The 27999-nt window shown below is 43.3% G+C and overlaps 1 protein-coding gene across 3 annotated transcripts; it reads left to right on the top strand.

Moving 5' to 3' along the window:
* Position 1: 1 nt before the first annotated feature.
* LOC103188156 (lateral signaling target protein 2 homolog) lies at positions 2-21580 on the top strand. 3 transcript variants are annotated; one of them, XM_007908025.2, is made up of 12 exons: positions 2-615; positions 4959-5099; positions 7636-7773; positions 9006-9208; positions 9832-9921; positions 10491-10580; positions 11585-11686; positions 12584-13423; positions 14027-14181; positions 14738-14847; positions 21153-21260; positions 21526-21580. In XM_007908025.2, exons 1-11 carry the CDS (start codon positions 574-576, stop codon positions 21255-21257), a joined length of 2016 nt encoding a protein of 671 aa, XP_007906216.2. In that variant the 5' UTR covers positions 2-573; the 3' UTR covers positions 21258-21260; positions 21526-21580. The 3 variants fall into 3 exon arrangements, with proteins under 3 accessions (XP_007906216.2, XP_007906215.2, XP_007906217.2); XM_007908024.2 differs by having other exon boundaries at positions 14732-14847; XM_007908026.2 differs by lacking the exon at positions 4959-5099 and having other exon boundaries at positions 14732-14847.
* The last annotated feature ends 6419 nt before the right edge of the window (positions 21581-27999 follow it).

The raw sequence follows: 27999 nt of genomic DNA, 5'->3' as shown, positions 1-27999 counted from the left end.
TGAGGGAGTGAGGGAGCCTGACAGCCAGGGAGTGAGGGAGCCTGTGATAAAGGGGAGAGATTAAATGAGTGAATACATTACACAAAGTTAGGGGTGAGAGAGAGAGAGTCTGTGTGAGAGAGACGGGGTGGGGGGTGAGTGAGGAGCAATGGTCTTGAATGAAAGTTACTACCTTAGGTGAGTGAGAAAGTGAGGATGACTACCCTAACCAAGTAAGAGTGAGAGAAACCTTCACTCTGTGAGGAACAGCAACAGCCTAACCAAGTGAGTGAAGATTACTACCTTAACCAAGTGAGAGATTTGAGGATTACCATTTTAACTGAGTGAGTGAGGATTACAATCTTACCCAAGGGAACTGAGAACCTAACAGAGTGAGTGAAGATAAGTCCTCTGGCCAGGGAGTGAGAGTGAACAGTAATACCCTAAGAGGGAGAGAAAGCTATACCAGGATACCTGAGAACAGGTGTGAGAAATGTCACCAAGTCAGACAGAGTTTACCAAAAACAAGTGAAGGAAGACCAAAGGCATCAGACATCAGGATTGAAGACCCAGCTCCTTGAAGTGCCAGAGAGGATGCTACCGAGCATAGTGAAGAGATGGCTCTGCAAACCTAAAGTAAGGATATTCCACTCAAGAATGTTCTGCTGTTTACTTTCTTCCTGTTTCAGAAACAATTGTAACAACTTTTTAACTTACGCTGTCTCAGTGACTTGGATAGCTTATTTTGTGCTTATGCTTCGAGGTGCTAAGTCGCATGAAGGGCTCTATAGAAATGGAAGCTGTTGTTTGTTGTTGTGTTTCAGTTCATTTAGCCAATCAGTACCTGAGCCATGCTGACAGTCAGCAAGGTTCCCTGGTTTGGTGACTGCTGTGTGTTTGATTGGCTATTCTCTGCAACTTCGGCATGGAGTCTCTCCGATTTGTTTCCTCACTTGCCTTAATAATAATAATATTCCTTGCGCCTTTTCACGTCATCAAGATGTCTCAAACACTTCACAGGATATATTGTAAAGTGGATTGTCTGTATTTTGTGAGCGAAACATGTAATTCTTTGACCTTTCTTTCTGCCCCATCCCTTTGGTTCCTACCCCAGGCAGCAGTGTTGAGCACTTTGAGTCATCTTCCTGACATGAAAGGCGCTACATAAATGTAAATTGTATATTGTCCTTTGTCAGCCAAATGGCTGACAGGGGGATCAGAGCACATGTGCTCCAGTAAATAGAATAATAATTAAATGGCGTCAGGAGGGTAAAGGGGGGCATATGAGTTGAAATTTGACATAGTCTTAGCCTTTAAGCTTGTTTTATGTTAAAAAATTAAGATCTTGCAGAATTATTCCATTGGAAGCCAGTTTTCCACTTTACTTTTTTTTTTGAAAAAAATTCAGATTGAAATGAAGATTTTCCTACTATTCTGGGCAATTGTCTTACAGGCTGACCCTAGTGGAATTTTGGCTTTTGGTTGCCATGCTTGATGGTAATTCATGAATTGATTTTTAATGGACTTGTACTCTCTGCATTGTAGAATCATAGAATATTACAGCATAGAAGGAGGCCATTCAGTCCATCATGCCTGGGCCTCTTTGGAAAAGTTTCTCAATCAGACGAACTCCTCCCTATCCTTGCAAATTTTTCTTTTTCAATTAACTATCCAATTCTCTTTACAAGATTGTTGTTGCATCTGTTTCCACCACCCTTTCAGGTAATGCACTCCAGACCATAACAACTCGCCATGTAAAAAAAATTCTCCTCATCACCCCTCTGGTACTTTTGTCAATTATTTTAAATTGTAATGATAGATAACCCTGTGGATATTCACTTTTGGTCTAAGTGACTTTTCCAGGAATTACTATGGTTTTAAGTTAACACACTGTTTTTCTCGATCTTTAGGCCTCAGCTAGAGTACCGTGTTCAGTTCTGGGCACCGCACTTTAGGAAGGATGTCAAGGCATTGGAGAGGGCGCAAAGGAGATTTACCAGGATGGTATCAGGAATGAAGAGAGGCTAGAGAAGCTAGGATTATACTCCTTTGGAGCAGGGAAGGTTAAGAGGAGACTTAATAGAAGTTTTCAAAATTATGAGGGGATTCAATAGGGTGAACAAGGAGAAACCATGCTGAGTTACTGCCGTAATAACATACTGAACAGCATAAGTAAACAGTCAGCATTGCCTGTAACACCAACTAATAATAATACAAATAAGCTTTTCATTTGGTATGTCAGGAACTCGCTTCATAGGATTTACTGTGCAGTGTAGTGTGTTTACTTTGGTAGGCAGATACAACAGCCAATTTTCACACAGGAAATTTGACTGCAGTCAAATCTACTGGTATGCAGCTCAGTCATGTAGAAATCCTGTCTTGCAGGAATCAGGCACATTAGCTAGTAATAGATTTTAGATTGTTCTGTAAAGCAAATACTGTAGTTGATGTGCAAATCTGGAATGTATACCGGTGAACTGCTCTGATTGCTGTTGATTGCGGAACAGATTACATGCTGAGGACAATGCAGTATTATCTAAAAAAAATCCTCCAAAATATATTTTGTTGCTGAAACGTGGCAGCCAATTACGCACAGCAGTGACCCACAAACAGTCATAGATTGAGTGACCAAATTATTATAGTTAAGTATCGACTGTATGTGAACCTTATATTCCTCGAAAAAGGTGCAGCAGTTTTGAGCACAACACATGTTGTGTGTAATCATATCGGTTCTTGTACTGTCTGTTCCTGCACATTTGAGGTGCAACTAATTCCTCTCTGTAGAGAGTGTGCTAACATCTCCTTGGTGTCAGATTGCAGTATTGACAGTGCGTTGCTCAAGATGCGTTTCAAAGTATAATAATTCTATAATATATAATGTATAACATATATAATAAATAATAACTGGGCGCAGTATTCTAACTAAGGCCTAACCAGTGTTTTATATAGGTTAATCACAACCTCCTGACTCTTGTACTCTATGCCCCTATTTATAAAGCCTAGTATCCCATATGCCCTTTTTACAGCTATATCTACCTGTCCTGCCACCTTCAAGGATTCATTTACCTGAACCGCCAGGTCTCTGTTCTTTCACCCCCCTTAAGATTGTATTACCGGCCTATATTGCCTCCCCTCATTCTTTCTACCAAAATGCATTACCTCGCATTTCTCCGCATTGAAATTCATCTGCCATGTGTCTACCCATTTTACCATTCTGTCTATGTCTTCCTACAGTTGGCTACTATCCTTCTCACTGTTTATTACGACTTTGTGTCGTACGCAAACTTGGAAATGGTGCTTGCTATACCCAAGTCCAGATCATTTACATATATTAAAAATTACAAATGACAAATTAGACAGAAGTAGAAATCTGTCCTGGACCGCACTGTATTTGGAGAGGGTGAAGGAACCAGTCAGACAGGCTCCCAAAATAGCAGCTGAATTTATGGAGCTCTCTCTCATTTCATTCCCCTCCCTGCAGGAAGTTGATTTTGAATCTCAGAACTATTTTTTTTCAATGTTGTTGGTGTGGAAAAGGTAAGTATTCTTGACGCAAGTGTAAACACTGAAATGCATTCAGTGCTTCATTGCATAATACCTGTTGTCTGCAGACAATTCTTTTTTAATCTGTATGTGTTGATTCTAGTAATCCTCTTGCTTAAACATAAAGGCAGTGGTTGGTTGGTTGAAAATAATTTCCACTTTTTTTAAGTTAAACTAAAAACCACTTTGCTTCTGTCTAGTTCATTGCTGCCTCATCTCCAGATTTAAAAGAAAACATTTGTATTTTTTTTGTTAAGCAACACTTCTGACACTTTAAAATTCCACCTAATCTTAGCCTAATCTTAGGACCACTTTGTCTTAAATTCATTAAATTGAGAATGCCCCATTCTAGAAAAATAATTCTATGGAAGATTTTTGTAACATGCTATAAAAGAGATTCCTCATTCTGGGCGCTCCTTCCGGGAATTAGAGTGGGAGATGGGTTCTGCTCAAAATTTCCTGGCTGACAATCAGAAACCCTTCATAATAACTCATTTAAAAAAAAAAGGCTGAATGCTGTGATAGGAAGGTGGTAGGGTGGGCATTCTGAAAGGATGAGATCAGGTGGGCTGAAGAGACTTTTTCATCTGAATCGATCTTGTGATCTATTCTGTTGTGTGTTGGTGCACTCGAGCAACACCTGTAACTGCTGATATTATATCTGCCATTGAACTTCCTGAGATCTGCAAGTCTCTGTGTTTGCCATTGTTGATACAATCTGATTTATCACTGCTGTCTACCTTCCAGTACTATCCCTGGAAGGAATTAATTGTCACAGCATCAACTGCTAGCATTAGGGGTTAATACTATGTATCTGATATGCTTGTCAGGAGAGAGGAGAATCTCATTTAAGGCTTTGTCTCAATTGAATTTGGAAGAATTTCAGAATTTACTACTAGCTCTTTGCTCTGGTTGGCATTTGATGGTATTTAGATTGGACAGCTTCTTTGGAAGTGTTTTTGCAATTTCAGTTGCTATAGAAACAACCCTATTTATGTCATGGACTCTACCACACCCGGAGTAACTGGAAAATCCACACACATGCCAGAGGGAGTGCGAGACCAATTCACTGGTCCATTGATTTGTTGTTGGCTAGAAAACATCACCGCCCCAACATCAAGCTCGTTCCATTAATGCTACAAGAGTGCACTGTAGCAAGAATGCATTTTGCCCTAGCTTTGGTTTTGGTCACTCTACTGGTGGTCATGTCTGAGCCTGGACACCGATGCAAACAGTCTTATAAGATACATCTCGGTTGAGTCAGATCCTTGTCACGCGTGCTTTCCAGCAATGAGCACTGGATGCAACCATGACTGCTTCATTTCTTTCGCTTGCCCCATTCTAGGCAGTGAGGTTGATTTTGTAACACCTTAAGTGTTGTTCTAACTGAGAGAAGATAACCCATTCTCTGACCCTTGTTTCTTGTATTCACTCAGAGATCCAGTCCCCATCCTTTGGCACAATTCTACTTTGCTGATAAAGAAGTCACTCAAGTACTGACTGAGCTGAACAATGCGGACCTGCAAAACAACCCCCAGCAGTACATAGTACACTTAAACCATCTTCGAACCAGACAGGTCAGAGCTTCTATGGATGCGTATTTAACCTTGTGGTTCAAATATTGTTAAAATTTAACAACAACAAAATCATGTTTGTATAGCACCTTTCACATAGAGGGGACATCCTAAGGCACTGGACAATCGGTGTTTTGCATTGGTATAGCGGCACCCACACTGGGTAGCGATCCAGTGGGGGAGCACTACGCCAAGCTTGGAGGGGAGGTAACCATAGACACGGACGAAAAGGAAGGTCGACCAGAAGAGTTTCGGGGCATAGTGGCTGAAAACGTGGCCAGTGATGGGAACGGAGGGCATGAGAGTATCACACATGTATTGCTTATGCTTGTCCTCTAACACACCCATACACGTACATGCAGCTTTGAACCTTGCTTACAACCTGATATAGCTTTGAGGAAAGGCTAGAGAGGTTAGAATTATTACCATTGGAGTAGTGAAATTTGAGGGGTGATAGAGATGCTTAAGGTAACGAAAGCGTGTAAAAGAATTAATCATGAAAACTCTTTTTACTGGTTGGGGATTTGAGACCAAGAGGTCATGAATTCAAGATTGCGTCTAGAAAAGTAAAAGGAGAGGTTTGGAAAACCATCATCTCCCAGAGTGTCATCAGGTTATGGAATGATCTGCAACACATGTATGAAACTCCTCATATCCTCCGTTCTACCATCAGTGGCTCCGCTTTCAGCCACTATGCCCTGAAACTCTGGAACACTCTTCCTTTATCCCTCCGCCTTGCCCTCTCCCTCCTCATCTTCAGGTCGACCTTCCTCTTCGACCGTGTCTATGGTCACCTCCCTCCACTCGCCCAGCTTGGCATAGTGCTCCCCCACTGGACCACCAACCTGCTATATCAAACATCAATAATTGTTTTTAGACCATAACAATTTAATACAGAGTCTATTGGGGGCATTTAAAACAGAACAACAAATTACATTTGTGTTTTCATGTCGGAGGACATCCTGACATGAACATTTTAAATTTTTTAAAAAGAATTGGCCAGGGCAAGCATGGAAAATTGGACAACATGCAGAGGAAGGGTATTGAAAGGTGGGGAGCAAGAAAGGTGGGGAGCAAGAGTGGGGAATTGAGTTTAGGACAGGTGGCTTCATCACATAACACAAAGAAATGGGCCAAATGGCCTTCTACTGTGTACGTTTCTATGATTCTGAGTCCGTGACCTTCTGTGGTTCTAACTTAACCTCAAAAGCTGCGATCTTCTAGCCTTCAACCTGCACCGTTGGAGCCTTTACAGCACTACTAAATATTACATAACTTCTAATTGGCTTCTAAAGTCACTTTAATATTGGTTCTAAAATAAACGTAGAGCTTCTGATTGCTTCAACTTCACAGTGATCTCAATACCAAACCTTTCAGCGCCTTGGGACGTCCTCCCGACGTGAAAGGCGCTCTATAAATGGAATCTTGTTGTTGTTGTTGTTTTGCTCAGATTATTAACTCAAGGTTCTACTAACTACTTGTTCCAACTTAGAAATGAGGTTTATTGAGTTACACAACTGTACACAACACCTGTAAGTATAGGTTACAAACATTATATACTAAATGCTGAACAGAAACCGCACATTAAGGTTTCATTTAAAGAGGCCGCCCTTTTCATGCAATTTCATGTAATTTTAAGTGGGTTTTAAATGTCACATCGTCTATTGCTGAATCATCAGGTTCAGAGTCATCTTTAAATGGAATGCAATATCTATGCATTTAGCTAAATATCTGCAGGCGTGTCAATTAGTGGCTATACTCATTCACTCGATGACTGTTCGTGGGATATTGTTGTGTGCAACTGGCTGCTACATTTCCCCCACAAAATACACAGTGAATCCACTTTACAGTATATCCTGTGAAGTGCTTTGAGACATTTGAACAACATATCAGGTGCTATATCAAAAGCAAGGATTATTATTATTGGGGGCAAGGTCTGTTTGGGGCTGAGTTGGTTCCAAGGTGACTTGCCTGGCAAATGGCAGATCATAATAGAGTTGGTCTTATGGTGTCGGTCTCAGTATTCCAATACCTGAGCCAGGCAGGTCTGCAGTATTCCAGGCTATTGTTAATGACAGATTGGCTCATTGGTGAGTTTGGACAAGCAGACCACACTGGAGGCTGGGATTCTTAATATTCAGTCCCAGTTAACCCTATTGAAAGCCCGAATAGGTGGGTGGTCTTCACTGAACAAGCAGTTGTTATGAATTCCCCAAGGGAAAAAAAACTTTGCCATGGATTGTAGAGCACACCTTTGGAATCCTGCCATTACCAATCAGTTCTATTTTGATAAGTGTTTTGAGACATCAAGAGAAGTCTCAAGGCTTTTCACAGGCTTTATTGTAAATGGATAGAGACTGTGTGTTTGTAGATGAATGTTCTATTGTAATGAGTAGAAGTGTCTGGATTTCTGTGGGGGTGGAGGAGAAGCAGAGATTAGCAGGTGAATTCCCTCCACCCTGTTTTGCAAAACTAAACAAATGTAAGGATCATGTCCTTCTGTCCAGAAACTGATATTTTTTTCAATGCCATCTTTCAGCAACACATGCTGCAGATTATTAACCAAATCATGGATGAAAGGATTCCTAATGAGCGCCCAAATCGAGATTTCCACATCAAGTTTCCAGATGAGTTTTTACAGGACCACCTGGAAGTGCAGCTATGGTTCGCTGCCGAGGTAAACCTTTGCACTGAGAGCGTTCAGATCAGGAACCGATTGTACAACTCACTGAACACAATTCAAGTTTCTCAATTGCTACCTGCTGAGTTGGTAGCACTCTCTTCTTCCCTCTACTCAGGAAAAGCCAGCCTGTTTCACGTGCCTCACCATCAGTGGGCTTTCAGGCTTTCTACTCTTGCTCTCTAGAACTCCATCCCATTGACCCTCCACTTTGCCCCTCCCTCCCTGCCTTGACCCATCATTTTGACTGTGCTTTCAGTCACCTTTCTGTGATGGTGAAGCTAGCATGCTGACTGTTTAAATTACTATATTTTAGAGGCTCCTCTTAATATGGTGCTCCAAATGTTCATGATTGGAATGTGGATGATTAGACTCTTGATCTGAAATTCCACCTAGAAATAGCCTATAAGATTATTTTGCCTTAAATTTTAAGGTTGTACTGAATTGTAGAAAGTTCTCAAATTGGCTCTTAATTTGGAATTAATTTTCTTTAAAAACTGCTGAAAAAAAGCATCCAAATTGAGGCTGAATTTAAGAAGTTGTTTTAACTTCAAATTTAAGTTGTTAAAATCTGAATTTAAGGTGTTCCACCATTGGGGGGTGGGCCTTCTGCCTCTCTTCCCCAATCCCTTGGAACTCCATCCCACAGTCCCTCCACCTCGCCCCCTCCCTTGCCTCTTTCAAGACCCATCTCAATACCCTCCTCTTCGACCGTGCTTTCGATCATCCCCCGTGCCCTCCATCCTCCCCAATCCTGGCCCCCAGCTCGAGTTTGAAACACTGACTGTCTAGCGCCTTGGGAGCTCTTTCAAAGAGCCGGCATAAGCACGACGGGCTAAATGGTCTCTTTCGCCCTCAAATATACTGTCAATTCACTTTACAGTCTATTCTATGAAGTGCTTTGAGATGTCTAGAAGACGTGAAAGACGCTATACAAATGTAATTTTGTTGCTGTTGTTAAATTGGAAGCCCATTCTTTTTAAAGTACACTGAAAAAATGTTTTTTGAATTGAAGAGTTTTCCAAACTCAGTAAAATTCTTACATTTCAAGCCTCTGATAAATATTGCATTGGGGAGAAAAATTTGTGTAATAATAATCCTTGCATTTGATATAGCGCCTTATCACGTAAGATGCCACAGAAAATACTGTAAAGTATAGTGACTGTGTATTTTGTGGATGAAATACGGCAGCCAACTGTGTATAAGGGAAGTGTTCTGTCCGCCTCAAGTGTTTAGTTGCTGGTTCCCTCATTGAAATGCAAGAAGCTGAAGCTCTTCTCCTGCGTCCACTGGCGGAGGAGATGCTGCACAGCCTGGAGGAGGTGCGGCGAAGTCTTCGGGACCAGTGTCTGTCTGACGCCAGTGTGTATCCCGATCTCCTGAAAGAAGCTCTTGTTCGGTTCGATTGTTCCTTCGCTGAGTTTGAACTAAGGTGAGGGCATAGGGTATTGTGAAAAGTTGCAAATGCACAAAGTCAAAACCTTTTTGCAATAGTCGTTTAACATCTCCTCCATGGCAAACTGACAAACTTTAATCTGTTGCTTCGTCTGTAAAAGAAAAATCAATTGGGAGATGGATTTAAAAGGGAGGTGGATTGATACTTCAGAAGTAAGGATGTTGAAAGTTATGGAGAAAAGACTGGGAAATGGGATGAAAAGATCTGACGTGATCTAATTGACAAAACTGATGAATCAGGTTCAATGGGCTGAACAGCCTTCTCCTGTTCCCAATAACCGCCTGGTAGACCGGATGATTGCATCTCTTTGTCTAGTGGGCGGTAGCTATCAAGCCTCTGATAAATATTGCATTGGGGGGGTAGCTTTCTACTCGTGAATTGGCAGCAATTGTTACCAAAGCTGCTCATTGTAGGTGAACCTACTCTTATAAGCTTTACAGGGCAGTTTCATTTACACTCGTGAGTATAGACTTGCTGTCTTTCAATTTCTGAGATTAGAGACTAAAAGTAGTCGCACAACTTATACCTTTCAGTCACTTGTGCAAAAATAAAAGTACAGCAGCTTGTCTGTCCTTCCTAACATTGCTACTTCATTCCAGTTACGTGTCTGCTGTGGTGCCAATAAAATCTCCTGAGGAGCTCTTCCAGCAACAACAGATTATTGTGCTCTTCTGCGAAACAATAGAGAGGTCAGTACTTGAATTACCTGTTATTGTTTTAATTTCACTACAAGTCCTGTGGAAAAGGGGAAGCCTCTCTTGCTGGCCAGTCTTGATTGCATTGCTGGGGGAGTCTCACCAATGCTATCTCCCAGTGTGTATGTAAAAAGGCTTTACTTTTAAAACAAAAAGAAACAGGGGAGCTGAGGAGAATTTTTTTCACACAGTGAGTTATTTGCATCGGAAATGCATTGCCTGAAAAAGAAGTGGAAGCTGATTCGATAACAACTTTTAAGAGAGAAGTAGATAATTATTTGGGGAGGACAAGTTTGCAGGGCTATGGGGAGAGCGCGGGGAAGTGGGATTGATTTGGTTAGCTCTTTTCAAAGAGCCGGCACAGACAGGATGGGCCGAACAGCCTCCTTCTGTGCTGTATAATTCCATGATTCTATGAAAAAGGGTGTTGTAACTAGATTTGATCCAGTATTAGTCGCCTGCAGCCACTTCTACCATTCTTGCTGCATTAGCCCAAGGCAATGTTTACAAGTCACCAGTGACCATTTGGTGGTGTGTAACATCACTTGTTTCCTCTACTGCAGGGCCTTGAAGCTGGGCTACTTGTCTCAGGAGATGATTGATAGCCTGGAGCCTGTGCTGATGTTTACCATCCCCCGGCTCGCTATCATCTGGTAAGAAGCTCCGCTTCCATCGGTTGAGAAGGTCCTTGGAGCCTGGCCAACGAGGGTGTGGGAGTGGGAGGGTGTGGGAGGAAGGGGAGTGAATGTGAGGGAGTGAGAGGGGGAGGGAGTGAATGTGAGGGAGAGGTGGAAAAAAAAACTGAGAGCGAGAGGGCGGGGGATTGTTTGAGGGTGGGCGATTGGTTGAGGGCGACTGCAGTAATGGGTGGTGTTATTTCCACACTCTGCGCTGAGTCCGCCGAACCGCCGGCTCCTGCTGCTGCCCTGGGAGGACGTTCACCAGAGAGGGAGCGGAAGTTGGAATGTTGGAAATGGTTTTGGACTGGATAAAATCAACCGCCGGGCTGAATCTGGCCCATGGACCGCAAGTTGGACCACGCTGGGTGTGGCCCGCGGACCTTTCTCAAAAGATTGGACCACCCTGCGGCTTAGCAGAATTCATGGTGTTACAGCTCTTGGGTCCCCTGCTGGCTGGTCACAGTAGGGTATTGAAGGAGACTCTGAAGATTCACTCATCATCTTGGTAGGAGGACTCAGTATACTGCCTAGAAATCTATAGACGAGAAGGAAGTAATTAATAATAATAATCTTTGCATTTGGTACTGCGCTGTATCATTTTATTTGGGGTATTGATGGCCAGGACACTGGTAAAAACTCCCATCTCTGTTTGAATAGTGCCATGGGATCTTTAACATCCAGCAGACAGGACCTCGGTTTAACGTCTTTCCCAAAGGACGGCACCTCTGACATTGAGAGTGATGTTCCGTGGCTTAGTTTGTGCTGTGTGGGACATCAACACAGAAACGGTCAATCAAGGAACAGTCAGGGTCTAGGAACATGGTGTGCACAATGCTGACTCGTGTCACAAAAGAATCCAGAGATGGAGAGTCAGATAGATGCACTGTTTACTAGGCAAATTAATATTAGGGCCTGCCTTCATATTGAAGTAAACTCTTTATATAAAGCATTATACATCTTTTTTTTCTTCTGTGCAGTGGACTGTTGATTTATCCAGAGGGACCTCTCAGCCTGCACCAACAGAATGATGATATGTCCAAACTCTTTAGCCCTTTCTATTCCATCCTTCAGAAAATAAGGTAACAAGCATTCTGGGGGCAGAAGTCTGCCATAATGATGAAACTTTACAATAGTTTTTTTTTGGTCAGCCGGGTTTGTGACGCATGCACCCATCACCATGCTTAAGAGTATCCATACCAAGCTGAGAATTCTATGCATCCCACTTACACATGGAAATTCCAGAGATAAATTATTGTACTCTCGCGCACTCTCTCCCTGAAGGGACGCATCCTGCTCAGCTAATTCCCCAGAGTATTAGGTGCAGGTTGGCAAGAGTCAAGGCTTGGGGACCCAAGAGTGTGCGTTGGAGTAACTGCTGGAGTCTAACCAGCTAAAACCGCATAACTTGCCTTTGATAGAACCGCCAGTCGCTGCCTGCTATTCTCTATCAAGGCCCACATGGAGAGTATTATAATAATAATAATCCTTGCATTTGATATAGCGCCTTATCACGTCTTCGAGACGGCTCAAAGCGCTTCACAGAATATAATGTAAAGTGAATTGACTGTATATTTTGTGGGCGAAATGCAGAAGCCAATTGCGCACAGCGATGTCCACAATTGTGGATTGAGTGACCCATTTTTTTTAAGGAAAATTATTATTATTACCCCCCGGAAAAACGATCTGCCAATCGAATAACACCGGGTTCCTACTTACTGCGATGTAAACAGAGGCGTGTGGAGTAAGGAAAATTGCCCAATGTTTCGCCCTACCCAGGTCTCTTGCTTTCGAGGCGAGTGCTCTAACCACTAAGCACTGGACTCCAGATTTTCCACTTGGACAAAATACCAGAGAGTGGCTGAGGAATCGTACATACTTGGGATAACCGAGAGGGATGTAAAGCTAGGATGTAAGAGAGATGTATTGTAGATAGGTACTGCAATGCTAACTAATTGTATCTTCCATTTTATCTCCAGGGACATACTTTATGTCCTCACCGATGAGGAACTTTTTGTATTGGAGAAGAGTCTGTGTGCTGCAGAGCCTGTGGATTTCTTCAATACACAGACAATGTTGCCCAGTCTTTCATCCCTTCAGAACGGCTCACTGAATACTCGAGCCATTGATGGTGAGGTTTTGTCTGTCCAGTATGCTCGTCCACATGATCCCCTGAAGCTAATCATCCACCAAGATGGGTTGTCTTGTGCCTCCAACCTACCAAACCAAACACGTACTGAAACGACTGATTCATCAGACACTGCTAGCTTGAGACCCAAGAGAAGAAATGAAGAAGAAATGGAAATACGAGGGCAAATGTTTCATCTGAGCACTGCTACTGGACGGGATGCTGATGAGAGTGAACTTAGTCGTGAAAGGTTCTTCAGTGATACTCCTGAAATGTTATCTTTTGCCAGCACTGATGACGTGAATTATTCAAAGGACAATAGTATGAGAGATGATGACTTTCATTTGAAAGCTGATGATTCAGAACTTAATGATGAACTTGGCACAAAAGGGACATTTGCATCAAATTCTTGTACGTTTCAATCTGAGACCCTGGATACGAGCAACTTCCCAACAATATATGAACAGACTCCCACTCCCCGTTCACCATGTTACACTTCTTATGCTGAGGAGATTTTAAACCGGGCATCTGGACTTGCATTGTTTCCTGGGGGAAATGTGAATAGACAGCGCATGGACCACCCTGATTTGCGCATTGGGATGAAAAGTAATGGGAATGAAATGAATAAAGGTGCCACTTGTGAAGGAGGGATCACAAACCTATCCCAGTCACCTGGTGATCTGCACAGCAGGTGAGAGGCTTAGAAAGACATTGAGCATTCCATGTCTACTCATCGAACGTAACCTTAATAAGAATTACATGTAGTCCATGGGGACTTTTATGATCGACAAAGACCAATGTGATAACTTGGGCTTCACAGAAGAATATTCTTAAAGCAATGAAAATATTGGCAATAGCACAGCATGATACATATCCAGCGAGGACAGTCCTACATTGGAGTCTCACACTAAATTGGGGGGTAGGAGGTGGGGGTTCTGTTACAAACTATTGAGAACTGGTATATGGCTGGGCTCGCTCTGCAGTGAGCGACAGGGAGAGAAATCCAGTTGACTTTGGTAAAGCATCCAGACAGTAGAAAGCTTCTGGAGGGTCACTGTCACTGGACAATGGGTTCATCCTGGATATGTGTCAGACGCTTTGTTTTCCCAGTTGTGTGCATGCACACGCACAAGCGCGTGCGCGCGCGTCTACACACATCAGTTTTTAGATCGTTCCTAATATGTTTTTAAAATTGTATGTAAATCCATGTAATGGTTTCACTGCCAGAAATATGTTTGACAAAATGATCTGAAGTGCTTCTCTTCACTGATTTATTCACATTTGCTGCTGACAGAAAGTCTGACATTGAAACCGTACCTCTGGCCACAGCTCACGAAGAAGCACTGAGATGCAAGGTCCGGGCAATCAAAGCCACAGCGCGGGAGAACGTCCGATCTCGATATCACAGTAGCAGTGACATGATTCACCGCCTATTTGTCTGTATTTCAGGTCAGAGACTCTGTACTCAAAGGATGAACAATTGCTTTTAGAACACTAAAAATTGCTGCAGAATGTGATTTTATGGGGTGGGGTGACAAAAGAGGCAACACATTGCAGAACCAATGTACGGCACCGTGGAGTTCAGCTTAGGCTTGGTTGAAGCAGGTCATTTAACTGAGGAGGATCATGTAGCATGCATGTTCTAGTGGGGCAACTAGATAAAAGCTGGAAACCTTGCTAATCTTTTCTTTCTCTCTCTGTCTTGTTTCCTCCCTCCCCAAACATTGGTGCAAAGGGCCAATTATCTGCCAAATCAAATGTGTTTCTATTTTATTGCTATAACTCTAACGTATTATTTTCAAAGTGGTCATTTGAAAGGATTAGATTATTATTTTTTGTTTAACCTCATTTGTGCATGTACCATCACACCATAAGTCTCTTAGTTTCAGGTATTGTGTTCCTACCTTTCTCTGTAAAATGTGACCTTCTTGGACTCTGTGTTCCGTTATTGCTGTGTACACTGCATTAATCTCAGAGAGCAACTGTCTGTTTGGGAAAGGTGTAGCAGACCAGCTTCAGACCAACTTTGCTGGAGACTTGCGGCGGATTTTAAAGGCAGTATTTCAGATCGCAACATCCAGACCAGAAATGGAGGTTGACTGGAACAGAAAGCAGGTACAGTCAGTAACAGTTTGTAATGTTTCAACAAAACAGTCAATCCACTTCACAATAGATTCTGTAAAGCGCTTTGAGACGTCTTAACAATGTGATAATCCTCAAATGCAAGGATTATTATTAACTCCACAGACTAGGGTTCCAGCACTGATTTTTTACTAGATATTTTGACTTTCATAGGAAGATCCAAAAGTCACATGTATCCTGGCAGTTTATAATAATCCTAGCAATACTAATCGCTATATTTGGTATAGGACTTTTCACGTTTGGCAGCACATCTCAAAGTGCCTCACAGGATTTACTGTAAAGTGTACTGACTGTATATTTTGTAGGTGAACCTCTTAAAATGTTATAATAAAATGTTGAGACTGTTGCCTATCTTTCAGGTGGTCTGGAGAACACCCAGAAATCTCTTTAACATGGATTGAGGAGACTGGAGGTCTCTGACATGTGTCTGTAATGGACTCAGTGTTGCACCAGTATGCAGACCAAACGCTAGAGCTGCAGACACAGTTACATAATCATAATTATGACAATAATGAAGCAGACAATTTGCGCACGCAGAGTGAGTGACTGAGTTGGCCAAGACACCAGGAGAAACTCCCTACTCTTGCCAAATAGTGTCATGTGATCTTTAACTTCCACCTGAGCAGGCAGACGAGACCTTGGTTTAATGTCTCATCTGAAGGACAGCACCTCTCTCTTCAGATGAAATGCATGCAAAGTGTAGAATCACAGAAATATACGTAAGAACATAAGAATTAGGAGCAGGAGTAGGCCATTCGGCCCCTCGAGCCTGCCCCGCCATTCGATAAGATCATGGCTGATCTTCAGACTGAACTCTAATTACCTGCCCTATCCTCATATCCCCTAATCGCTCTATTTTTTAAAAATCTATCAGTCTCAGCCTTGAAGATGTTCAAGGACTGAGCATCTACAGCCTTCTGGGGTAGTGAATTCCATAAATTCACTACCGTCTGAGTGAAGAAATGTTTCCTCAACTCTGTTCTAAAAGGCTGACCCTTAATTTTAATAATAAATAATAATCCTTGCATTTGATATAGCACTTTTCACGTCTTCTAGACTGTATATTTGTGGGCGAATGCGGCAGCCAATTGCGCACAGCAGTGTCCCACAAACAGGTGTAGATTGAAAATGACCAATTTATTATTGTTTTTTGTTTTTTGGAGGGATTATTATTAGGCGTGTGGAGTAAGGAAACTTGCCCAAGCTTTCTCCCTGCCTGGAATTGAACTCAGTTCTCTCGCTTGCAAAGCGAGTGCTCTAACCACTGAGCCACAGGACTCCTTTAAGACTGTGATCCCTGGTTATAGATTCTCCTACCAGGGGAAACAGACTCTCAGTGTCTACTTTATCAGCCCTTTAAGAATCTTATATGTTTCAATAAGATCTCCCCTAATCCTTCTGTACCCTAGAGAATACAGCCCTAAAACTTCAGCCTATCTTCATAGGTCAGTCCCCTCATTCCAGGAACTAACCGAGTGAATCTACGCTGCAACCCCTCTTGGGCAAGTATGTCCTTTCTTAAATAAGGAGACCAAAACTGCACACAGTACTCTAGGTGCGGTCTCACCAAGGCCCTATACAGTTGCAGCAAGACTTCCCTACTCTTGTACTCTAAACCTTTTGCAATGAATGCTAACATGCCGTTCGCCTTCTTAGTTGCTGCTGCACCTGCAAACTAACTTTTTGAGACTGGTGTACAAGGACACCCAAATCCCTCTGCACACTAACACTATCTAATCTCTCCCCCTCTAGAAAATAATCTGTTTTTCTATTTTTTCTACCTACCTAGGTGAATAACTTCACACTTCCCCACATTAAATTCCATCTGCCACCTACTCGCACACTCCCCTAGCCTATCTATATCCCGTTGCAATCTTTTTGCATCATCCTCAGGGCTTACTCTCCCACCTAGTTTATTGTCATCCGCAAATTTAGATACAACAACAACAAAAACATGATTGCATTTATAGAGCGCCTTTCACTTCAGGAGAACGCGCCAAAACGCTGGACAGTTGGGTCGGGACCCGAGCAGGGGGGAAATGGTCAGGGGGAGGGAAGGGAGGGAGTGAGCGAGGAGGGGTAGAGAGTCAAGAGGGGAGCTGAAGGCAAGGTTGAAGAGAAAGGTCTTGAGACCGGCCTTGAAGGAGGAAAGGGAGGAGGCGGCGAAGGCACTGGGGGATGGCATTCCAGAGCCTCGGGGCTGAGAGGCTGAAAGCCCGACCACCGATGGTAGGGCGGTTAGGGCGGGGGATGTGGAGCAGACCGGAGCCAGAGGAACGGAGGGTACAGGCAGGTAAGTAGGGGGATAGTAGGTCGGAGAAGTAGAGGGTGCAAGGCCGTGAATGGCCTTGTAGGTGAGGATGAGGATCCTGAAATCGATCCTCTGGGGGATGGGGAGCCAGTGAGGCGAGCGAGGGTGGGAGTAATGTGGTCGCGAAGCCTGGTGCGGGACAGTACACGAGCTGCAGAGTTCTGAATGACCTGCAGCTTGTGGAGGGAGGTGCCGGGAAGGCCGGCGAGGAGAGAGTTCCCGTAGTCCAGCCTTGAGGTGATAAAGGAGTGGACCAATGTTTCAGCAGCATGAGGGGTGAGGTAGTGCCGTAGTCTGGCGATGTTCCGGAGGTGATGGAAGGCGGTGCCAGTTGTGGCGCGGATATGAGGAAGAGAGGACAACTCAGGGTCGAACAGAACCCCGAGGTTCCTGACTGGCTTTGAGAGGTGGAGAGTGCAGCCTTGGATGCTGATGCTGTCAGTGCCTGAGGTGCGGAGGCGCTGACACGAGCCAATCAGGAGGGCCTCACTTTTGCGCATGTTGAGCTGAAGAAAATTATCTCTCGTCCAGGATTCAATGTCGGACAGGCAGCTGTCAGGACATTGGTGGTCGTGGAGTTGAGGGTAGAAGAGGAAAGGTAGAGTTGGGTGTCATCCGCATACATGTGGAAGTTAACCCCATGTCTGCGGATGATGTCACCACAGGGGGAGCATATAGAGGGTGAAAAGGAGGGGACCGAGGACAGAGCCCTGAGGGACACCGCACGAGACAGTGCGGGGGCCGGAGGAAAAGCCGTTTGCAGAGACAAAATGAAGACGGTGGGAGAGGTAGGAGCTAAACCACTCAAGGATAGGGCCTTGAAGGTTGAGGTGGGAGGACAAGCGGTGGAGGAGAATAGAGTGGTCGACTGTATCGAATGCGGCCGATAGGTCAAGGAGGCAGAGGGAGCCCTGGTCGCAAATTGTCAAGATGTCATTAGTAACATTCAATGTCTCGTCTTGATCACTGATGTAAATTGTAAGTAGCTGAGGCCCAAGCATTGATCCTGGTAGCGCTCCACTAGTCACGTCCTGCCAATTCGAGAATGACCCGTTTATCCCTACTCTCTGTTTTCTACCCGTTAGCCACTCTTCAATCCATGCGAATATGTTCCCATTAATCCAGTGGGCCTTAACCTTGTGCAATAGCCTTTTCTGTGGCACTTTGCCAAATACCTTTTTAAAATCTAAATATACTACATCTACTGGTTCCCCCCTTTCTAACCTGCTAGATATATCTTCAAAAAACTCTAAAAGATTAGTTAAGCATGACTTCCCTTTTGTAAAGCCATGTTGACTCTGCCTAATCTTGTTATGGTCTTCCAGGAATCCCATAACGACATCTTAATTAAGGACTCAAGAATTTTCCCTACCACTGAAGTCAGACTAACTGGTCTATAGTTTCCCATCTTTTCTCTCCCACCCTTCTTAAATAGTGGTGTTACGTTTGCAATCCTCCAATCAATTGGAACCATTCCAGAATCCAGAGAATTTTGGAAGATCAAAGACAAGCCATCCACTATCTCATTAGCCACCTCTTTTAAAACCCTGGGATTTAGGCCATCAGGTCCAGGAGATTTAGCAATTTTAAGACCTGACAATTTACCTAAAACCATTTCTTTACTAATATTCCCCCAAGTTGCTCGCTAACATTTTCTTCTTGGTTCCCCTCTATTCTTGGTAGGTTATACAGCATAGAAGGAGGCCATTCAGCCCATTGTGTCTGTACCGACTCTTTGAAGAGAGCTATCCAATCAATCCCATTTGCTCCCCATAGCCCTACAAACTTGTCCATCCCAAATAATTATCTACTTCTCTCTTAAAAGTTATTATCGAATCAGCTTCCACCACCCTTTCAGGCAATGCATTCCAGATCTGAACAACTTGCTGTGTGAAAAATATCTCCTCACCTCCCCTCTGTTTCTTTTAGCAACTGTTTTAAATCAGTGTCTCGGGTTACCGACCCACTCGCCAGTGTAAGTGGTTTCTCCTTGTTCACCCTATTGAATCCCCTCATAATTTTGAAAACTGCCATTAAGTCTCCTCCTCCTCTGTTCCAAGGAGAATAATCCTAGCTGCTCTAGCCTCTCCTGATAATTGAAGTCTCTTATTCCTGGTACCATCCTGGTCCTTTGCACCCTCTCCAATATCTTGACATCCTTCCTAAAGTGTGGTGCCCAGAACTGAACACATTACTCCAGCTGACTCACTCTTGCCCGACTACACTGGCTTCCTATCCATCAGAGGTTCCAGTTCAAAATCCTGGTCCTCACATACAAAGCCCTCCATGGCCTCACCCCACCCTACATCTGCGACCTCGTAACCCCCCTACAAACCCACCCGTTCCCTCCGCTCAGCCGTCTCTGGCCTGCTCCACGTCCCCCGACCCACCCGCCCCACCATTGGCGGGAGAACCTTCAGCCACTCTGCCCCCAACCTCTGGAATTCCATTCCCCAGTCACTCCGCCCTGCCCCCTCCTTAGCTTCCTTCAAGTCCCACCTCAAGACCCTCCTCTTTGACCATGCCATTGGCCACCCCCCTTCCCCTCCCCTTCCCTTCCTTACCCCCCCAACCCCAGCTCGGGTCTGAAATGCTGTACTCTGTCCAGCGCCTTGGGACGTACTCCCAACATGAAAAGCGCTATACAAATGTAATCTTGTTGCTGTTGTTGTTGAGGCCTAACCAGTGTTTTATAAAGGTTCATCATAACATTTTTGTATTCTATGCCCCTATTTATAAAGCCTAGAAGTTTTGCTCTTCTCTTCGACGTGACTTTCGTTCTTCTCTTTTACCCTGCTCTCCTTCTTTGCTATCTGTTTCCCTTGTGTTTGATGAGGTTCTCACTAAAACCCGTTTTCACAGCCCCCTGACCTGCCTGTTTTGTTGCAAGTTTTCTCCCCCCTCTTTATTCTACAGTATTATTAACACCTCTATTCCCCTGCTTTGTTGCAATCTCCCCTTTGTTAATACACCTCTTTAACCCATCATCCCCTGTCCTCTACCCCATTTTCTCCTTTGCCTTCCTTGCTCTACCTCCCCCCTTTCTGTTAGCCTAAAAGCCTCTCCCTCCTAACATGCCCCAGTTCTGACGAAGAGTCGTGGACCCGAAACGTTGACTCGCTTTCCTTTCTTCACAGATGCTGCCTGACCTGCTGAGTGTTCCCAGCGACTTCTGTTTTTGTTTTTAGTATCCCGTATGCTTTTTTAACAGCTTTATCTACCTGTCCTGCCATCTTCAAAGATTTAGTTATATGAACCCCTACAAGACTGTACCATCGGCTTATATGGCCTCTCCTCATTCTTCCTCCCAAAATGCATCACTTCGCATTTTTCCACATTAAACGTCATCTGCCACATGTCTACCCATTTTACCGGTCTGTCTATGTCCATTTGCTATACTCCTCACTTTTCCTAGCTTAGTATCATCTGCAAACTTGGAAATTGTACTCCCTATACACAAGTACAATAATAATAAACCTTGCATTTGATATAGTGCTTTATACGTCTTCTAGATGTCTCAAAGCGCTTCACAGAATATACTGTAAAGTGAATTGACTGTATATTTGTGGGAGAAACGTGGCAGCCAATTGCACACAGCAGTGTTCCACAGGCAGCTGTACGTTAAGGTGACCAAATTATTATTGTTTTTTTTCTTGAGGGATCAGTTGTGTGGAGTAAGGAAACTTGCCCAAGGTTTTGCCCTGCTGGGAATCAAATCCAGGTCTCTCGCTTGTGAGGCGAGTGTTCTAACCACTGAGCTACAGGACTCCAAGTCATTTATACAGATCAATAAAAGCAGTGGTCCCAATACTGAGCTCTGAGAGACACTTCACTCCAGTCAGAAAAACAACCACTATTTGGAATGCAGTAATTTTATATCTGACTCAAAGAAGAACTTTGCTTTGACATAATCGATTGTTTTCAAACTTGGAATTTCTGGGGTTGGTGGTTGTTCTATTTCTTACAGAAGAGGAGAGGAGGGATGAGGATCCCTCGTTGGAGGATTGCGTGCTTTGCCAACAATCTCGTTCCCATTCATCCAGAGCGTCCACCTCAAACAACAATAAACTAGAAGGTACAGAATGTGGTCATAATACAGAATGAAACTATTAGAGCTTCCAAACCATGGTAAATCTCTGTGTTCTGGGTACTTGCTGATATTACTTGCTAAAGGCACATTTCTGACATGGTATTGAATCTAAAACCAAGTACATGTACTGAAATATTTATTTTGCGTAATGCGTGTCCGTTAATACATTCCAGAGGAAGAATTTTCCAATATAATTGGGTTTATCTGTAGGAAGGTGACAGCCGATGTCTTACCTTGGTTTGTGTTACAGTGCCTCCGGAATGGATTACTGACTCTGCGTGCAGTCAGTGCATGTCCTGTAAAGCTCCGTTTACCATCCTCAGGCGACGGCATCACTGCAGAAACTGTGGGAAGGTACGGCAATAGCGTGGCTAAAAGTTTCTTTGTTTCAGATTTTTGCATGTAAAAAGCTAATTAAATGCTAGTTACAGCGAGCGTAACAAATATTTGCCCAGCCTGGAAAGTTTCACAAGGCTTCACTGCATATTGTGATTGTGGTTGTAGCTGTATTCAGCTCCTGTTTACCCTGCAAGCCAAAACCCTAACGGACAGGGTGATCTGAGCTGGACAAGCAGTGGGAAAGCTTGCTGGAGAACAATATCAATAGTAAGCTATGTGTTTTAGCTGGATTTCAGTAAGGCCTTTGATACAGTTCCTCGAGAAAGGCTGGTACTGAAAATAAAGAAAGGGAATCAGGTATCTTACAATGGATACGTAATTGGCTGACCGATAGAACCTAGAAGGTGGTGGCACAGAAAATGTCATCAGGCTGGGAGAATGTTACCAGTGGAGTTTCACAGGGGTCTGTTTTGGCACCTCTTTTACTTAACATCTTCATAAATGATCTGGAGCTAGGAGTCACAAGCACAAACCTAATGAAGGTGTAGACTGCAAAGATGAACAGGATAGGTTACAAGAGGACTTGAACATTCTTGGGAATTGGGCAGATCGATGGCAGATGAAATTTAATGTAGAGAAATGCAGGATGGGGGCAAAAAACCCAGAAAGGAACTATTATTTAAATGGTAAGAAAATAATCTGTACCGAAAATAATCATAGGAAGTACAGAGGAGAAGTAAAAAGGAAATAAGAAGGGCAAAGAGATTGTATGAAAAAAGATTAGCAGAAAACATAAAAGGGAACCCTAAGGTATTTTATAAGCATATCAAGAGTAAAAGGTTAGTCAAAGATAGGGTGGGTCCAATTAGGGACCCAAGTGGAAATCTTCTTGTTGAGGCAGAGGGCATGGCTGATGTACTAAATAAGTACTTTGCAAATGTCTTCACAAAAGAAGACGATGCAACCAATGCCACAATATCACAGGCATGTGAACAGAAATTGGATATGATAAAAATCAACAGAGAGGAGGTACTAAAAAGGCTGTCTGTGCTCAACATAGGTCACCTGGTCCAGACAGGATGCATCCTAGGTTACTGAGGGAAGAAAGGGTGGAAATAGCGGAGGCTCTGGCCACAATCTTTCAATCCTCTTTGGACACTGAAGTGGTGCCAGATGTCTGTAAGGTTGCAAATGTTGCTCCCTTGTACAAAAAGGGGCAGAACAACAACAACAACAAGATTTCATTTATAGAGTGCCTTTCACGTCGGGAGGACGTTCAAAGGCTGAGAACTGCAGGCCAATCAGCCTAACATCAATAGTAGGGAAACTTCTGGAGTCTATAATCCGGGACAATATAAATTCTCACTTAGAAAAATATGGTTTAATAAAGGACAATCAACACGGATTTGTTTAAAGGCAGATCGTGTCTGACAAACCTAATAGAATTTTTTGATGAAGTGACTGAGAGGGTGGATGAAGGTAGTGCAATAGACGTAGTTTATCTAGATTTTCAAAAGGCATTTGACAAAGTGACATATAAGAGACTTAGAAACAAAATAGAAGCCCACGGTATTAAAGGGACTGAGGCAACATGGATCCAGAACTGTATGGGAGACAGAAAGCAGAGAGTGGTAGTAAACGGTTGCTTTTCTGACTGGAAGGAGGTGTGTAGTGGTGTCCCTCAGGGATTGGTATTGGGACCACTGCTCTTTCTGATCTATATGAATGATCTGGACCTGGATATAGGGAGCACAATTTCCAAATTTGCAGATGATACTAAGCTAGGAAAAGTAGTCAATGGTGAGGAGGGTAGCACCAGACTCCAAGGGGACTTAGACAGATTGGAAAAATGGGCAGAATCGTGGCAGATGAGATTTAATTTGGAGAAATGCGAAGTGTTGCATTTTGTTAGAAAGAATGAGGAGAGGCAGTATAAGCTGATGGTACAATCCTAAAGGGGGCAAATGAAGAGAGAGACCTGGGATCCACATAAGCAAATCTCTGAAGGTGGCAGGACATGTTGAACCGGGAAAAACTGTTTCCACTGGCATGTGGATCAGTAACCCGAGACCATCGATTTAAGATAGTTGTTAAAAGAAACAGACGGGAGGTTAGGAAATTTATTTTCACCCAGCGAGTTGTTCGGATCTGGAATGCATTACCTGAAAGGGTAGTGAAAGCCGATTCAATAACAACTTTTAAGAGAGAAGTAGATGGGCATTTGGGGAGGACAGGATTGCAGGGCTATGGAGAGAAAACGGGCCAGTGGGATTGAGTTGGGTTGCTCTTTTAGCAGCTGGCGCAGATGCGATGGGCCGAATGGCCTCTTTCTGTGCTGTTTAAAAAAAAATGAAAAGGACCCGCAGATCCTGATTGATAATAAAATGAAGCTATCCCAACAGTGCCCAGTAGCAGTGAGGCAAACTAAATGCTAGGCTGTATCAAAAGAGCAATATTGAACCGAAATAATGGGGTAATCCTGCCACTTTGCAAATCACTGGTGCGCACTTGTGTGCAGTTCTGGTGAAGCAATATAAAAAGGATATTGCAGCAATTGAGAGGATAGAGGAGGGCAACCAAAATGATTGAGGGACTGGACTACAAGGAGTGATTAGATAAACTGAGCATGAGAAGAGAAGGTTGGGGGTTGATATGATTACGGTCTTTAAGATTCTGAAGGGAATAGATAGTGTAGACCATGACAAGCTGTTTTATCTTGTACTGAATAGTATAACCCGAGGACATGGCCTACAACTGAAGGGGGTAAATTCAGAAAAAATCTGCGGAAACACTACTTCAGTGAGTGACTAGTAAACTTATGGAACGGGCTCCCTAGAGAAACATTGGAAGCAGAATACGTAATTTGTTTCAAGAATAAATTAGATAGATTTCTGCTAGGAAATAATATGTCCGGATACAGTGTATAGTTTGGGACACGACATGTCAAGTGACTGCCAGGATGGTGGAAGGCGAACTAGATGACCTTGGTCTTCTTTCGCCAGCAAATTGTTATATTCTTATGGTTAAACTTCAGCAGTACCCCAATGCACACACTAGGGCCTCCAAGCCTTGGCTTGTGCCGACCTGCATCTAATACTTTCCGGAATTGGGTAAGCAGGATGCGTCCTGCAGGGAGAGAGTGTGCATTCCAATCCAAAAATCTATCTCTGGAATTTCCATGTGTAGTTGGGATACATAGAAATCTCAGCTTGGTTTAGATACTCTTAAGCATGGTGATGGGTTTCTGCATGTGTCAGACCAAAAAAAAAATTCAGCATCTATGAAGCTCTTAACAAGCCACGACAGACCATCGTGTGTATATTCGCCCACAAATATACGATCAATTCATTTGACAGTATATTCTGTGAAGCACTTTGAGAGTTCTAGACGATGTGAAAAGTGCTATATCAAATGAAAGGATTTATTATTGTTATGGTGTGCTGCTAGTGAGCTGTTTATGTTCATGGAATGGAAATTCTGTTGTAAAACCATAATGAAAAGATCACAGACATTTAAAACACTTTGAGACATTGTTCCAACACAAAAGGTGCTATAAATTATAGTGAGGCCCGGGCTGCAGCGTGAGGCCCGGGCTGCAGCGTGAGGCCCGGGCTGCAGTTAAACCAATGAAGTCCTATGTCCGCAAATTCTATTGAGTTGGCAGTTCAGCCGGAGATTAGCTGAGTGATTCCTTCAGCAACAGCAAGTGTGCAGCAGTGCTTTTCGCTGCTACTTTTTTAGTGTGTTGTGGTAAAGTGAGGCTGACGCACAATAAAAAGGTAAAATGTTATTTAGGTTGGGATGGCTTACAAGTTAATTTCTCCCCTTTCCAGTCTTGTACCATCACCTGAAGGTCTCTGTCAGCAAGTTGCTATAAATTTAACCTCCATTTTCTTATGGTTTCAGATTTTCTGCTCCCGCTGTTCTTCACACTCAGCAACACTACCTTGGTATGGACACATGAAGCCAGTGCGTGTCTGTACACACTGTTACACGTTTCACCTCTCTCCCTGCTTCGATTCATCTACATGCTAGCAAACTGCAGCCTTTGAGTTTCCACAAACCTGTAAAGTGAAAGAGTGCAATGCATTAAACCCATGTCAGTATTCTAACCTCTCTTCAGAGTAGCACTTGCTTTGGGAGATTTGTTCCCAATGAACAAATTAGGTTTCTGTGCAGATCATCACTGACCCAATCCAAGCCTGTAGGGTTGAAGGCTCCTTTCTTTCCTCATTTTCAGGGAGACTTTAACTCTAATAGCTCAGCAAACAACAAAGAACAGCTGTTTATCATGAATTTGTTGTGGTTCCATTCCCAACAACAACCACAACAAAATTATATTTGTATAGTGCCTTTCACGTCCCAATCAGTAAAGGGAGGTGCATGGAATCTGCCTGTATGGTTTTAAACAGGGTGTCATCCAAAAAAAGCCCTGACTCTTTTTAATTTGCATCAGTGTGATCTGCTCCTATAATTGATGTGTGTTTGAATGTATTTTTTTTTGGTCAGCTGGATGTCTGACACATGCAGAAACCCTCCATTGTGCTTAAGAGTATCCAAACCAAGCTGAGATTTCCATGCATCCCATCTACACATGGAAATCCCAGAGGGACACATCCTTACCTAATTCCGGAAAGTATTAGACGCAGTATTAGACGAGGCAAGGCTTGGGGTACCCAGAGTATGCGTTGGGGTACGGCGGGAGTCTAACCAGCTAAAACCGCATAGCTTGCCATTGATATTCCTGTCCAGCAAGCTTTCCTGCTGCTTGTCCATGAAGGACCACCCTACCCATTAGGGCTTTGGTTTGCAAGGTTGCCAGGAGCTGAGTGAGATGATTCCCTGCCCTCAGTGATTGGTCTGCCCTTCCAGGTCCTGCCATCGAACCTGACTGTCATCAGCAGTGCCCTGGAATACTGCAGACCCGCCTGGCTTAGGAAACGAACTACCGAGACTGCCACAGAGGGCTGGTTCGATTCCGACATTCCATTGCCAGGTTGCAGGCCGGGCCTCACAGCCAGTTCAGCTCCAAGGAGACCTTGCTTAATGTATTTGAATGTATGAGGTGGGAAGTGCTGCAAACTGGAACAACTGGATTAATTATGGGTAATCAGAAAACCGTCAAAGTCTTCTCAGACTTGAGTGGCAGTGATGTGTCTTTGTGACCTGTAGTTGGAGGGAAGACATTGATCTGATTGGGAGAGTCCAGCTGGTAAAGAAATATGGACCAACAGAAACAAATTTGAGGTGCATCAATCACTGTGTGACAGGTGCACTGCAAAAAGGGGCATTTTGTGCTGGTATATGCTTTGTAAATGACGTGTTAATTTTAAAGATTGTGGTACGGTATAGCATCAATTTAATTCATCCAGTTGAGAGGGTTTTATTATTAATTTGTCTATGCCTCTATGCCATTAAGACGATAGTCATTATTCAAAACATTTAAGGAATTATTATCACTTGAATGAATGTTCGGGTTTGGGCTGCATGTTTATTTTCTCTAATGCGTATTTTGAATTGTAGTAATTTTAGTAATTAGCTGCTTAAGGATGGAACGATACATTTTGGTGTCTGACACTCAAAACTTTTTGAGTTCGGAGAAGCGGAGGGAGATGGTTGATGGCTTACAATCCACTCCTGCGAATGTTGGGGTCAATTTCTGGAATATGTTAACTTTGTAATTCACAATTCAGAAATTTCACCCGTAGTTTTAGCCTTAAAACTGTTTTGCTTTAAAATTCAAGGTTGTGCAGAAATGTAGAAACTTTTAAATAAAGCTTCAATTTGGACAGATTCTGTTTTAAGAACGCAGTAAATAGGCTTCTAAACAAAGAATTCCATAATTCTGCCCGATCTTAACATTTTCAAACATGTCTTGCAGGCTCAGCTAGTTTGTTCAATCACTGTCACTATGTTATTGTGTCCACGTCTGTGTCTCTCTCATCAAAGCACTGAAAATGTGCCAATTGAAATGCTGCAGCCTGTGCTGCCGACACTGATTATTGCAATCACAACTAAATCACAGCTAGATCGTCACCTGTGCACGATATGAGCATTTGGCTCTCATTACTGGTGAAGAGGGTGATGGGTTGTATTGCAGTCATTTTGGTTTTGGCAGAAGACAGCCATGCTATTTGGACTCTTGCACAGTTTGAAGTGAAGAATGAATTCTGATGGAGAACAAATCAAATGGCTGAGGATGATCCTATTAAAATGTGCTTGACAATTAAGGTGGTTTTGGTGGTTATTTCAGATTTTCCTTTCTATTTGAGTGAAGGTAATTCTACAGGAAATGCGCTTTTGTGGCTGTCCTCCAACATTTGTACAGCGCCTTTCACATTGGGAGGAAGTCCCAAGGTGCTGGACAGTCAATGTGTTTTGACCC

This window comes from Callorhinchus milii, unplaced genomic scaffold (genome assembly GCF_018977255.1).
Source record: "Callorhinchus milii isolate IMCB2004 unplaced genomic scaffold, IMCB_Cmil_1.0 Scaffold13, whole genome shotgun sequence".
In the NCBI taxonomy this organism is placed as follows: Eukaryota; Metazoa; Chordata; class Chondrichthyes; order Chimaeriformes; family Callorhinchidae; genus Callorhinchus; species Callorhinchus milii.
This window is presented reverse-complemented; position numbering and strand designations above follow the sequence as displayed.